The 14,807-nt window shown below is 44.4% G+C and overlaps 1 protein-coding gene across 1 annotated transcript; it reads right to left on the bottom strand.

Annotated features, from left to right (window-relative positions):
* Positions 1 to 651: 651 nt before the first annotated feature.
* On the bottom strand, positions 652 to 6,963 carry PEBP1 (phosphatidylethanolamine binding protein 1). Its single transcript, XM_053588074.1, has 4 exons — positions 6,688 to 6,963; positions 5,481 to 5,590; positions 4,694 to 4,794; positions 652 to 1,641 (listed from the first exon to the last, which is right to left on the bottom strand). Exons 1-4 carry the CDS (start codon positions 6,820 to 6,822, stop codon positions 1,424 to 1,426), a joined length of 564 nt encoding a protein of 187 aa, XP_053444049.1. The 5' UTR covers positions 6,823 to 6,963; the 3' UTR covers positions 652 to 1,423.
* Between the last annotated feature and the right edge of the window lie 7,844 nt (positions 6,964 to 14,807).

The following is a 14,807-nucleotide window of genomic DNA, read 5'->3' as shown; positions in this document are numbered from 1 at the left end:
ACTCTGTCTCTACCAAAAAAAAAAGAAAAAAAAAACCTAGCTACCTTATCAGCCCCCAGATTCCATGAGGCAGTATTGCCAACATTTTCTACAAGTACTGCACTGACAGGCAGGGGAAGGCCCAGCCCTGTTAGCACCTGTCAGGCTGACTCAGGATCCTCTTGTCCATCAGAGACCAACTCACAGTGATATGCACCTTCCAACACCTCCCCTTTCTTTTGGTACATCAGATGGCATCAAACAGTGACCTTCCTGCCCTCTTTGCCTGCGCACCTCTTTGGTGCTGTTTCTCTACAGATAACACATCAGAACAATGAGAGGTGCAGGCTGTTGCAGGTACACGACTACACAAAGAGCAAAGGTTTTCAACCAGGTCCTTTAAGACATCATTCTCAGGTCAAGAAACAAAGGGGCTTTGAGGGCACGACAACTTGGCTGCAGGTTTTATGATTTTTTTTTTTAAAAACTTCAAGTCTGATTGCTCCTGCTGTGGAAGCTGTGGTTTAATGGCACACATACATAGGTAGAACAAGCCTCAATCCTAACTGCTCATCAGGGAAAGGGCTATTCACCCTGCAGAGATGATCTCTTCAATTCCTGTATTTATGAAACCCATACCCAACAGGACAAAATACCTGGAGGCCTGGTTCATTGATTCAAGTTTTTATTTTTATTCAACTATAAGCAAAGAGCAGAATTAACAAAACACTTAGCAACTCCAAACTGACTTTTCTCACCTAGTGAAGACTGAAACATTTAACAGACACAGATTTAAGGATTCCTGATAAACTGTCAGCTGGCATTGCCGCATGTCTGAACAGCCATGTCTCCACAGCAGCAAAGCCACTTTCCCTACAGATTCTTCCAGGATGGCTCTTTAAGGGGCCAGAGCAGGACATTGACGCCTATTAAACCATCTGAGATGTGCTGTGTTGGGGATGAGCCTCAACGCCAGCCTCTGGTTGTCTTGGTGAGAAAGCACTGTGACGAGTCTCAGAAGACGCTGTCACACACAATTCTGGACTGACTCAGGATCACAAATGCGGAGGCAACCAATCCCCTCGCCTGACCTTTTTTAACCTCTCTTAAACATTCTTTGATGCTTTGCTCTATTAGCATAGACAATGGGTCTTTTTACAGGATTTTTTTCTTCTTTAAATTCTGGCTTTCTGTTCTTGTATTAATTTGATGACCCCTTCATAGTACCAAAATGAAACTCAAATTTTATCAAAACACAAACTGGGGTGTGTGACTATCTAAAATGATAAGAACGGGCAGTAGAAAGTCACCCTAGAACACTCTCTACTCAGATCTCACCTGTTGTGTGTGCAGGGGAGCGGGAAAGAGGGGAAACCTACATGCAACACGGAACCGGAGAACACTACTTGGGGCCTATGGGGCAGTTCATGCTCCAAGCTTTGCCCTACTTCCCAGACAGCTGCTCGTACAGTTTGGGCACATAGTCATCCCACTCAGCCTGGTAACATGTGCCGGCCACTGGGGCCCCAAGATGGTACTTTTTACGGAATGACGCCACCTTGAATTTGCCACGGTGGTCTCCAGATCGGTTGCTGAGAACAGGCTCATCACACTTCAGTGGCTTGTCCTGCTCATAAACCAGCCAGACATAGCGGTGGAGGCCTGGAGGAGAGGCAGAAAGGAAGGTGTACACACAGCTGGGTATCTGAGATGGAGACAGCACCCATTTTCATTGACTGTTTCAACACAGAGAGACCCAGACTATCCCACTTATAAGGAGGACACAGAGGGCCCAGAGAGGTAGGAAGAGCCTGCAATTGGCATCAAGTGTACATCTTTCCTTCTGGCCTCTGGCCACCCTCAAGCCCAGCCTCCTTTGGCTCCTCTTTCATCCCACTCCAGACTCCCTGCCAGCTCAGGTTATGGCCCCAGCCCCATCAGAAATCCCAGCTTACTCCTGTCAGCCATGAGAAAAAAACAGGTGAAGGATGCAGATCACCGCCCCAATGCCATCCTAATAGTCATGCCTACACTGCCTGAGGAGATCATTCTCCTACTTCCAAAACTTACCTCCTTAGAAGACTGGAGACCTGCTCTGAAGCAACCCAAACTCACTTTAATCAACAAAGTCACAAAAATGTTTTAAGACCAGGCTCGGCACCGTAGCTCAGTGGTTAAGGGTGCCAGCCACATACACCGAAGCTGGCAGGTTCGAGCCTGACCCAGGTCAAATAAACAACAAAGACAACTGCAACAAAAAATAGCCAGGTGTTGTGGCAGGCGCCTATAGTCCCAGCTCCTGAGGAGGCTGAGGCAAGAGAATCACCTGAGCCTAAGAGTTAGAAGTTACTGTGCCAAGACACTTACATTCCACATTTACCAAGTTCAAGGATTATTCTTTTTTTTTTTTTGTAGAGACAGAGTCTCACTTTATGGCCCTCGGTAGAGTGCCGTGGCCTCATCCAGCTCACAGAAACCTCCAACTCCTGGGCTTCAGCGATTCTCCTGCCTCAGCTTCCCGAGTAGCTGGGACTACAGGTGCCCACCACAACACCCGGCTATTTTTTTTTTGGTTGCAGTTCAGCTGGGGCCGGGTTTGAACCCACCACCCTCAGTATATGGGGCCGGCGCCTTACCGACGGAGCCGCAGGCACCGCCCCTCAAGGATTATTCTTGATAAAATAGATGATGTGTTGTGTTGATGGCTGGGTGCCCAAAGCACGGTAGTTATGGTGCCAGCCACATACACCAAGGGTGACAGGTTCGAACTTGGCCTGGGCCAGCTAAACAACAATGACAACCGCAACAAAAAATAGCCAGGCATTGTGGCGGGCGCCTGTGGTCCCAAGTACTTGGGAGGGTGAGGCAAGAGAATCGCTTAAGCCCAACAGTTTGAGGATTCTGTGAGCTGTGACGCCATCAAAAGAAAAAAAAAAAGAAATAGGAACATCTGCCCACAAAATGACAAGCATGTATACAACTGTGTTAATATGCAAATACTGCAAACAACCCAAATGCCTCTCAATAGGTAAAAGGAGAAACAAACCCTGACATATTCACACAAGGAAATATTACTTAACAATAGAAAGGAATAACTACTGATAGAAACTGATGATGAATCTCAGGCATTATCTTGCATGAAAGAGATCAGAAACCAAAAAAAAAAAAGTGCATACTGCATGATACTGCTTATGAATACAAGAATAGCAAAAGTAATCTATGGAGACAGGAGTCAGAAAATGGTTAGCTCTGGGGGAATTTACGTAAAAGGTCACACAAGAACCTTGTGGGATGACAGAAATTACCTTTATGGTTCTTACGGTTGGGCTTACATGGATATATATATCAATCAAATTCACTGACTGAACCTTTATCGTCTGTGTATTTTATTATATGTAAGTTATAACTTACTAAAAAGAACATAGGGAGAAAAAGCAGCAGAAGAGAATGTTAAGTTACTAAGGCTTTTAATGAGAACACAGCTCCTTCTTGAGAAGATACCTTTATTCTCATGTGTATACTTCCCATAATTAAACTGCCTAATTTAATAACTGCCTTAGAGATCTTAATAGATCCCTGAGAAATCTGTCCCTTTACCTTCCTATTACCAATGCATGACAGGGCTTGAAGCTGCCCGGAGCTTTGAGTCTACTGATAAAACATGAGCCCATGACTAACTGTCCTTGTCAGGGCCCTTCTTGTACCTCTTCGTACTAACTCATGGCTGGACAATGTGTACAAAAACTAGGATTCTGCCACACTCCAGCTGCCACTGCTTCTTGTTCCAGCAAATAGCAACATCCTGTAATGCACGTAGACATAATAAGGCATCTCCCACCATCACTTTCAACAACATTTACCCAACTTGGGAGAGTTTCTATATAGTACTCTCTTTATACATCTTTCATCTGTCTACACACATTTTACATATATATAACAGGAGACAACACAATACGGTGTATGGGCATCTACAATATAGTTCTATGAAAGCCTTCCTCATCTTTTCAAGATACCAAACTAGACTTTTTTGAGAAATAGAGAGCTATTAAGAGAAACAGGAGGCAATTTTTTTTTTTTTTGTAGAGACAGAGTTTCACTTTATGGCCCTCAGTAGAGTGCTGTGGCCTCACACAGCTCACAGCAACCTCCAACTCCTGGGCTTAAGCGATTCTCTTGCCTCAGCCTCCCGAGTAGCTGGGACTACAGGCGCCCACCACAACGCCCGGCTATTTTTTGGTTGCAGTTTGGCCGGGGCCGGGTTTGAACCCGCCACCCTCAGTATATGGGGCTGAAGCCCTACCGACTAAGCCACAGACACCGCCCCATTTCTGAGATTTTTTAATAGGAATTAGAGACTCAAAGATTACACAGGGCAGTAACTGTTCAACCCATGTGCAGCATCTCAGAAAGCCACTCTAAGCATTCTGCAACCTTGCTTCCTTCTCCCCCAACTTCCCTCCTTGCTGAAGGCCTAGGGGTTGATAGGCAATTCTACACAGAGGGTCCATCTGTCCAGAACCCTAGGTTCTAGCCACCTGACACTCCTGCAGATCTAAATGTGCTCTGGAAGGCAAGTGCCCTAAAGGTGAGCTGAGCTGCTTTCTATCTCCAATAGGAAAAGAACTCTCACAGATAAAAAGAAAAAAGTTTTAGACCAATCCTAATTAACACCCAAGCTTCCTCCTGCCTCCCACCAAACATAGCCTTTACTGACCTGTGCCCTTGGGAGGCCCTGAGCCCACATAATCAGACAGGACTGTGCCACTGCTGATGTCATTGCCCTTCATGTTGATCACCAGAAAATGGTGCCATTCCCTGTGTGGAGAAAGAGAATTGTCAGCACTATGAGAGATTAGTGTGCATTCACTGCACAGCTAGCAAATGTCCATCAGACATGCGCTCAGTGCCAAATGACCGGCAATGAACAAGACAGGCCCTGCTTTCTTGGCCAAAGCAAACCTCATCTCTTCAGAAAAGAGGACTTGGCCCCTCCCTCTCTCTGACATTTTCTAGGGCAGGAGTCAGCAAACTTTTCCTGCAAAAGGCCAGGTCAATGTTTTAGGCTTTGTAGTCCGCAGTGTCTCTGTTGCAACTGTTCGACTTTCCTAAGGCAGCTTGAACGCAGCCACAGGGAAGACATAAATAAGTTTTCGTGGCTGTGTTCCAATATAACTTTATTTATGGATGCTGAAATTTAAATTTCGTATAATTTTCCCATGCCATAAAGTATTCTACTTTCAATTTTTCCACAATCATTTAAAAATATAATAACCATTCTTAGCTCATGGGGCTGTACAAAAACAGGCCACAGGTGTATCTAGCTCTCGGCTGTAGTTTGTAGACTCCTGCTCTAGGGAGTAAAAGGGCAGGAAATGCAGATTCTAGCTGAAGCACAGCATGGACATCCCAAACCAGCTCTATTTCTCCATGTTCAGCAAAAGACTTACACCAGCCAAGTTATGTTTGCACTATGTGCACTCCTTCACCTTTCCCCAATTCACCTGTATTTGGGATCCTTCCTGCTGGGCGCATCCGGGTCTGTTAGGACCAAGGTGTAGAGTTTACTTGGATCAAGACCATCCCAGGTAATGCTGGTGGGTCTATTCTTAACCTGAAGGAAAGGAAAGACTGGAATTGAAAAGTCAGAAATGCTAAAGAAACCAACACTCTTTTCAGTGACCTCAGCCCCCTGGAAGGTAAAAAAGAACAGATTATGGATAAAAGTTACCCTGTACAGATTCTACAAGAGCTCTAGTTTTATTATGCATTATTTACTTTAGTCCCAACACTATGAGGCTTGTATCCCAGAATCTCATTAATAGAAAGAGGTGGAGCCAGGATTCTAACCCTGGCAGGGAGTCCTCTTCATTACAACCTTATATTGTCTAGAACTGGAAGCGTCTCTGCAATTGGTGACGAGGAATTGAGGAATTTACTTAGGGCCTATCTGCTAAAGTGAAAATCTGCATTAACTAGATATTTTAAAATGCTCGTAAAATGAGAAAGTCAAGGTGCTGAGAGGTGGGCAGGGAGTCTGGGAAATTGTGTCAGCCACCACTCTGACGGGCACTTCATATTTAAACACGAAAACAACAAACTCTGGATATCCAAAACAGTGAACGGTCAGGGCAGTTTATTCACACTGTAGACCGGAGTTTCGAAAAAAAAAAACTCCAAGTGAGGTCAGGAAATCTAGTTTCTCCACTTTCAGCAGCAGAAGCCAAATTGTCCTCAGGCCTTCCAACTGCAGAACGCACTCACCCTAGCGTTGTCCCTGAAAAGGAGAAATCGCCCAGCATCGCCAATTACATAATGCGTCATGGGGTCTCGGGGGGTGGGGGTGGGGGTGGTTGGTCTCTAAAATGAGGCCTAAGATGCTGCGACCCCAAAGGAGGTTGGGAGGGTGCGAGCGGCCACAACCTACTGAAAGCAGGAAAGCACGGCCCCCTCCCCAACCCCGCTCCTGGGGTCGGGGTGTGTCCCAGGATAGGCCCCTGGCTGGGCCTTCAAGTACCAGAAAGTGGGTCAATTTCTTCAACAGGCCAAACCCGGACCGCCACGCCACAGGCCGGGTTCCCGTGATCCGGGCAGCCCCCAGGCCTCCAGTTTGAACGCCCGGACCCCTGCCCTCCGGGGCTGCCAGAATGTTCTCCCCAGACACACACCCGCTCCGTCTCCGCTGGGTCCCACACAGGCCTCCCTGCCTACCTGAGTGGGTGTCAGCACTTTGCCCAGCTCGTCCACCACCGCCCCAGAGTAGGCGACCTGCATTGGGTGCTGAGGTCGCTCGTCCACTTCCTGAAGGCTCAAGGGCCCGGACCACTTGCTGATGTCCACCGGCATGGCGAGGCCGAGCGGGGCGTGCAGCCAAGAGTGTGGCGGTAAGCCAGGCGAGGGCAGCGGCGGCAGCAGCCCTGGCGTCCACCAGCGTTCCGCAAACAGGCCGGAGCAGGAGCAAGCAAGGCGACCACGCGAGCGTTTGCGCATGCGCTCGAACCGCCGCCCGGCCTGCCGAGCGCCCTCCGCCCTCTGATTGGTCCAGCCCGGCAACGCGGAGCTCCTAGAGCTCCCAGGTCAATGCAACCCGCTATGCGGCGCAGCCAAGCAGCGGTTCAGTCTGCAAGACCCTTGTATCAAGAGAGGCAGTTGGGGTGTCCTTGATTGCTTTTTGTTTTTCTTACCTTTTTGCATGAGTCTTTGCTCCACTTTCCAAATTAAGAAACGGCAAGGCCTTGCACTTCTGAACGTGTGTTTTCGCGTGTGCTCTCGTGTTGTATTGGTAATTGCCTGCTGAGAGCGCCTATGCGAACTTTTGAGCATTTTCTTCACGGACAAATATATTTACACATATATTTGATTCCCGCACCCACCACTTGGTTCTCACAAGATTCCTGAAGAATGACTTTTTTTTTTAGAAATAAATTTTTCAAACCATAATTATTATTCTCTCCAAAATTGCTCTCACTGTGGCCACCAACTTCTTTCTTTTTGCTGAATATTATTAAATAATTTAAAGTATTAATAATTTAAGTTATTATTTAATAATTTTGCTGAGCATTTTTTAATAATTCTTATCTGATTTGATCTTAGGGAAACCTTTGGTGTTGGTATCTCTCCCCATGGAATAAAAAGTTGTCTCTTGTTTTCAATTCTTAGTAGAAAATAATACAACTTAATTGTAGAAAATTCAAAGAAAAAAACTCAAAGAAGTATAAATCCTATCTTTTCCTATCTATTTTGCACATTGTAAAATATCTATTTTATATCTTTTCCTATCTATTTTGCACATTGTAAAGCTAGACCCCAAATTGCCCCTAGCTTTACAATGTGCAAAATATGAATATACACAATTTTGTTCTGTTTATTCATAATTAAAATTGCATTATACCCTATCATTATAAAATAGCCATATCAAAAATAAATCTTCAATATTTTAGTGTCTTATTCTGCTCTAGATGCACTATAACTTATTCAATAAATCTCTTGATAATTGGAGATTTACTGTTTTATTGTTTTTATTCCTTTTACAAAACCACTAAAATGAACATCCTCATACATATATCTTTACTCACCTGGTGGTCTAAGCATGATGGCCTATCCCTGTTGTCCCAGTTACTCAGGAGGCAGTGGCAGGAAGATCATTTGAGCCCAAGAGTTTGAGATTGCATTGAGTTGTGACTGTACCAATGTACTCCAGTTTAGCCTCTGAGAAAGAATGGGACCTTGTTGCAAAAGAAAACAAAAAAATGTATAAGGGCTTTTATTAATTTATTAAGTCAAAGAAATGTACTTTAAAGGGATGAATCACAGCTAGTGATTAAGTGTGTGAGTGCAGACTGTGAGCGCATGAACAATACCTATTACCAGTGGAGCACTGATATGGTTGTTGGTTTTTTTTCCCTTTATGAATGTACTTTGAGAACTTTGTTAAGAGGAAACAATCCCCATTCCACTCTTGAAACAGATAGTCTAACAGTGGAGAAAGACATTAATCAAATGATGTTGAATAAACTGAAAATCATAGCCGGCCGTGGTGGCAGGCACCTGTATTCTCCGCTACTCCAGAGGATCACTTAAGCCCAGGAGTTCAAAGCTAACCTGGCCAATGCAGTGAGTCCCTGTATCTTAAAAAAAAAAAAAAAAATTACAGCCTGTGATAAGCATCAGGGAGAGAAGAGAGGCCCAGCCTATGAGTTGACATCACAGAGTAACCTGAATGGAGTCTGCAGCTAACCCCACATGCGACTTCAGGAGAATCACATTCAGGCTCAGGGAAGGGATGGATGCAAACTTCTTTGGAAAGAAATTCCATCTATGTTGTTCCTGCTATCATTCTTACCCCATCTCTCCCCCCAAAGTTGGTCACCAAGCCTAGAAATTTGACCTCCTCAGTGCCCTTCCAAATGGGTCTGCTTCTCTCCCCTGCAACTGTTCCCTGCCTATGAGGGCACCAAGTATTACCTTGACCAATACTTCCGCCCTTCCTCCCTTGTAGCCCATCCTCCAGTCCACCTAGATCTTTCTCAGATGTAAATCAGGTGAGTCCACAATCACTCCCTGTCTCCCACTTTTCTCTAAAGCCCTCTATGGCTCCCTTTTGCCTCCGCATGAAGTTCAGATTCTCAACAGGCCCCTGCAGACTCCTCCCACCTCCCTGCCTCTCTCTCTCACTGCATTCTTCCCTTCAAACACTCTGATTTTATTCCAGTTCCAACTTGTCTTTCTACCTCTGGCCCTCTGCACACACTGTTTCTTCTTCCTGAAGCATTTTTCCCTCATACCCTCAATCCTTGCCATCTTCTTGGCAGGGTTTAAGTGGCTCATCTCCACTCTTCTTAACCATAATTTCCACCTTCTGTCACCCATCAAGGCTGTGGGAAACGCCCTGTCCTCTGCCTCCACACTCATCTTGTCCTTCCTCTTTCCTAACAGTCAGAACATTTGGGATTCCTGCTTTATGTTTCTAACCACATCACCACCCGACTTGAAGATAAACTTCTGGAGGGTCATCTCTCTTCCGTGCTGGCCACATCCCAGACATCTAAAATAACAGCTAACGTACTTGGTACATGATCTTATTATGAAAAAATAAGTGAATTTTTAAAAAATCAACTGGTTGGTTTCATGTTCAGGCTCCTAAAGCTTTACTTTATTGATAAAAGTCTCACAGTCCGAGAAGATAGGGCATTTTGCCTGTAATTCTGGTAAACAGCAGCAACGAGGCTAGACAAGGCTGAACGGACCATGGAGGGAGGATTTTTTTATTTTTTTAACCTATAAAAAGTTTTAAAATGTATCCAATACACAGATAGTCAGCCACTTAGCACAGTTCTAGGGCAATGGGATGAGTTAATGAGTGGTATTCTAAATCCAATACTTGTGAAACCAGGCTGGAGGGCAGTGGTGTGACCATAATTCATTGCCACCTCTGACTTCTGTCCTTAAATGATCCTCTCACCTCAGCCTCCCAATTATCTGGGACTACAGGTATGCATCACCATGTTTGGCTAAGTAGAAAAAAAAATTGTAGCAATGGGGTTTCACTATATTGCCCAGCTTTGTCTCAAACTCCTGGCTTCCAGTGATCCTCCTGCTTCAGCCTAGCAGAGCACCATGATGACCTGGACTGAGTCCCTAAGCCTGGCCTATTTTAATGTTTGTAATAATATACTCAGAATGTGTTTGTGAGTATCATGCAAAAATATATTTCTGCATTAGCTCTCATTGAATTTTCTATTTGGAACTTTTACTTATAATGAATACATTTCAGAAATATGTATTTTAAAATGATTGCCTAATCCGAGGGTATCATGGATTAATCATGTATTTGTTGTTAGACATGAGGGTATTTCTCATTTACTCCCTCACTGGACAGCTCAGGGAACTACCAAAGGCTTTAATCCAGCTATGTAAACTGTGGGTTGCTCCTCAGCAGAGGGTGGTCAGAGGTGTCTTGTGAGTCAGAAGAAGGGTAGAGCACCCAGGAGAAGGCACCATCTGCGAGCCACAGCAGAGGAGCCAGATACTCCTGCAAATGTCTACAAAAAGCCTGGTCTTGGCTGGGTCTGATGACTCACACCTGAAATCCTAACACTTTGAAAGGCTGAGATGAGAGCATAGCTTGGATCTGGAGTTTGAGGTCAGCCTGGGCAACATAGTGAGATCCCATCTTGACAGAAAAAAAAAATTCACTGAGCATGGTGGGCACCTGTAGCTAGTTGGGAGGCTGAGGTGGGAGGATTGCTTGAGCCCAGGAGTTAGAGACTAGCCTTGGCAACATAGTGAGATACTACCACTACAAAAAATAAGAAAAAAATATTTGGGTGTGGTAGCATGCACCTATAGTCCCAGCTACATAGGAGGCTGAGGAGGCTGAGTCACTTGAGCTCAGCACTCAGGAGTTGGAGATTACAGTGAACTATGATTGAGCCACTCCAAAAAGGAAAAAAAAGCCTGATCTTTATGCAGAAACCAAGAAGTGCTCTAAAAATCCACGCAAAGTCCCACTTCTAGCTGAGGTTTGGAGTTCCCAGCATATGGCAAAAGAGTATTTGCTGATTGCTCAAAGTACTGCTCGTGTATTCAAGGAGGTGACAAAAGCAATACAAAGAAAATTATAAATTTATTGACACACGTGGCAGAGCCTCGCAGAGCGCCATGTCTGCTTACCTTTCTGCCGTGGAATTTGCCCATGCATGCATTTTCTAGGCTGGGAGCTTTCAGTAGGAGGTGATTGTGGGTAGAACCAAATGAGCCAGCTTGTAAAACCACGGGTTGTTTTTGTTTGTTGAGTGTGGAGCAAGAAATTCACTCATGTGCTTATTCATAGGAATGGCTTCATTCCAGTTTTACTCATTGGTCTTCTGGGAGAGAAAATGTTTACTAAGGGGGAATTGGACATAGCTTGTGGCCATAGCTTCACTTGGAATTGTGACTCCAGGGGACCAAAGTGCTGGCTGCTGGCCAAGGATCTACGACACTATTCTGAAAATTAACCTGTAAACGATCTCTCGTCAGGTTATTCACATTGGGATTTTTGCATTTTCTCTTTGTGAATAGCAAAATATTTGAAAATGCTCTTCACGTTCCCACTTAATCTGTGTAAAATATTTCTTGGAAGGAGCTAAACAGAAAATTAATTTAAAAAATAAGCAAATCCTAGCTCTACAAAAAATTCAACAATCCCACCTCTGAGTGTATATCCAAAGGAACTGAAAGCACGGCCTGAAGAGACACCTGCACGCCCAGTTCACTGCAGCATTGTTCACCACAGCCAAGAGGGACAAGTAGCCTCCACAGAAGTGTCCATCAATGACAAATGGATAAACAAAATATACATACAACTGCCTCATCTAGGCTTCAAAAGGAAGGAAAATTTGACCCATGCTACCCTGTAGATAAACCTTGAGGAAATATGCTATGTGAAATGAGCAAAGGGAGGAATTTTGTCTGATTCCAGGGCAGCGCCTGTAGCTCAAAGGAGTAAGGCGCCAGCCCCATATACTGGAGGTGGTGGGTTCAAACACAGCCCTGGCCATAAAAAAAAAACTGCAGAAAATGGTTAATGTTGGCTTGGCGCCTGCACCTCCTTAGAACTGGCAGGTTCTAATCCAGCCTGGGCCTGCCAAACAACAATAACAACTCCAACCAAAAAAGAGCCAGGCGTTTGGCAGGCACCTGTAGTCCCAGCTACTTGGGAGGCTGAAGCAAGAGAATTGCTTAAGCCCAAGAGTTTGAGGTTGCTGTGAGCTGTGACGCCATGGCACTCTACCTAGGGCAACAGCTTGAGACTCTGTCTCAAAAAAAAAAAAAGAAAGAAAAAAGAAAATGGTTAGGCTCAGTGCCTGTGGCTCAAGCGGCTAAGGCTCCAGCCACATACACCTGAGCTGGTGGGTTCGAATCCAGCCCGGGCCCGCCAAACAACAATGTCGGCTGCAACCAAAAAATAGCCGGGCATTGTGGTGGGCACCTGTAGTCCCAGCTACTTGGGAGGTGGAGACAGGAGAATCGCTTGAGCCCAGGAGTTGGAGGTTGCTGTGAGCTGTGATGCCATAGCACTCTGCCCAGGGTGACAGCTTGAGGCTCTGTCTCAAAAAAAAAAAATTTTAATTAATTAAGTGCACAAACCTGGAGCTTATTTTGACTTCTCCACCTGGTTGGAATCAAAAACATTTTACTATAACTAACATTTGTCCAGAAGCTGAAGTTAAGTGAACAGGGAGATTAGATAACAGAAAGGTGCCAAGCCAGTTCCCTGGAGTCGGGTCAAAGTCCTAGAATGGCAACTGGCACATATGAAGAAGTATTTTTATCTGCATATGAATATGGAAATACTTTCTCATGTTAACCTGTTTTGCTATCAAATGAAGGCAGGGTTACCTTACAGACAGGATGGTAATGATTAGGGGGTTAGTGGCAGTTTTTATGCTGGGGGAGGGATTTCAGTAGAGGAATAGAAGATACTTCAATGAAATATGGCACCCTCATCCCCTGTATAGAGAACAGAGATATAAAATCCCAGTCAAAGGGTGTCAGGGAAACTTGAGAACAGTACGTTTTTTTACATATAAGTTAGGGTCTTATGTTAGTGTGAAAGGCCAAAATTAAATGTAGCCCTTCCAGGCGGCACCTGTACTCAGTGGGTAGGGTGCAGCCACATACACCAAGGGTGGTGGGTTCGAACCTGACCTGGGCCAGCTAAACAACAATGACAACTGCAACAACAACAACAAAAATAGCTGGGCCTTGTGGCCGGTGACTAGTAGTCCCAGCTACTTGGGAGGCTGAGGCAAGAAACTCTCTTAAGCCCAAGAGTTTGAGGCTGCTGTGAGCTGAGCTGTGACTGCCATGGCACTCTACTGAGGGGAACATAGTGAGACTCTGTCTCAAAAAAGAAAAACCAGTGCTTCCTCAGACTACCTAAATTGTCTTTCCCCTACCCTGCGTCCTCTGCCGCCACCAGGTGAATATAGTAGAATTCACATGAGATCTATTTATAGATAATGTGTCTCCACGGCACAGTAAAAACTATCCAAAATAGTCCGCAGGCTGGATTCAAACCTATAATCCTAGCACTCTGGGAGGCCAAGGCAGGTAGATTGCCTGAGTTCAGGAGTTCTATAATAGCCTAAGCAAGAGCAAAACCCCATCTCTAAAAATAGCCAGGTGTTGTGGCAGGCCCCTCTAGTCCCAGCTACTTGGGAGGCTAAGGCAAGAAGATGGCTTGAGCCCAGCAGTTTGAGGTTGCAATGAGCTATGAGAATGCCAAAAACTCCACTCATGGCACAGAATGAGACTGTCTCAAAAAATAAAATAATTTTTATATTAACCAAGGTTTTATATCCATCTTCTTCTTCTTTTTTTTTTTATCGAGACAGAGTCTCACTTTGTCACCTTTGGTAGAGTGCCATAGCATCATAGCTCACAGCAACCTCCATCTCTTAGGCTCAAGCAATTTTCTTGCCTCAGCCTCCCAAGTAGCTGGGACTACAGGCATTTGCCACCACTCCCGGCTATTTTTATTTATTTATTTATTTATTTGTTTGTTTAGCAAGCCCGGGCCAGGTTCGAACCCACCAGCCCTGCAGCATGTGGCTGATGCCCTAACCACTGAGCTACGGGCACCCAGCATATACCTGTCTTTTTCTTTTTATTTATTTATTTATTTATTTTAACTTTTCTTTCTCTTCTTTTTTGCAGTTTTTGGCCAGGGCCAGGTTTGAACCCGCCACTCCTGGTTTATGGAGCCGATGCCCTACTCCTTGAGCCACTGGCGCCGCCCCCGTCTTTTCCTTTTTTTTTTTTTTGACATTATATTAGCTTTTTATTATATTTTGACAAATATTTAAGCATATTTTAATCCAAATATTTAAGCGTATTTATAAATAATATCTCCTCAATATATATTGGAGTCAAGAACTATTGCCTTTCCCAATAACATGAGCCAGACAATTCCAAATAAATGATTATAAAACCTTAGATTTTTACATTGTGTTATTCATGCACTTAGATAAGACTTAAGTGAGAATATGGCTTATTTTTTGTTTTACTCATCTTGCTTATTCATTTTTTTCTTTTACTCATTTTTAAAGTTTTCAGAAATTAATCACAAAATAAACATTAGCCATAGATGGACCCTTGGATTCTAACTTCTTGAAAGCAGAGAAGTCATAAACCATTTGCTTCTTTATCCTATAGCCATAAAACATTGTGTTCTGAAAGGAAGTGTCCACAGTTGAGTCGAAACAAAAACTGAGTCTGTTGGTTTCATACATAGTGGGATCCTTTCCATATGCTTGATTTTTGCCTCCGAAAGTCTCTACCATGTG

This window comes from Nycticebus coucang, chromosome 4 (genome assembly GCF_027406575.1).
Source record: "Nycticebus coucang isolate mNycCou1 chromosome 4, mNycCou1.pri, whole genome shotgun sequence".
Taxonomy (NCBI): Eukaryota; Metazoa; Chordata; class Mammalia; order Primates; family Lorisidae; genus Nycticebus; species Nycticebus coucang.
This window is presented reverse-complemented; position numbering and strand designations above follow the sequence as displayed.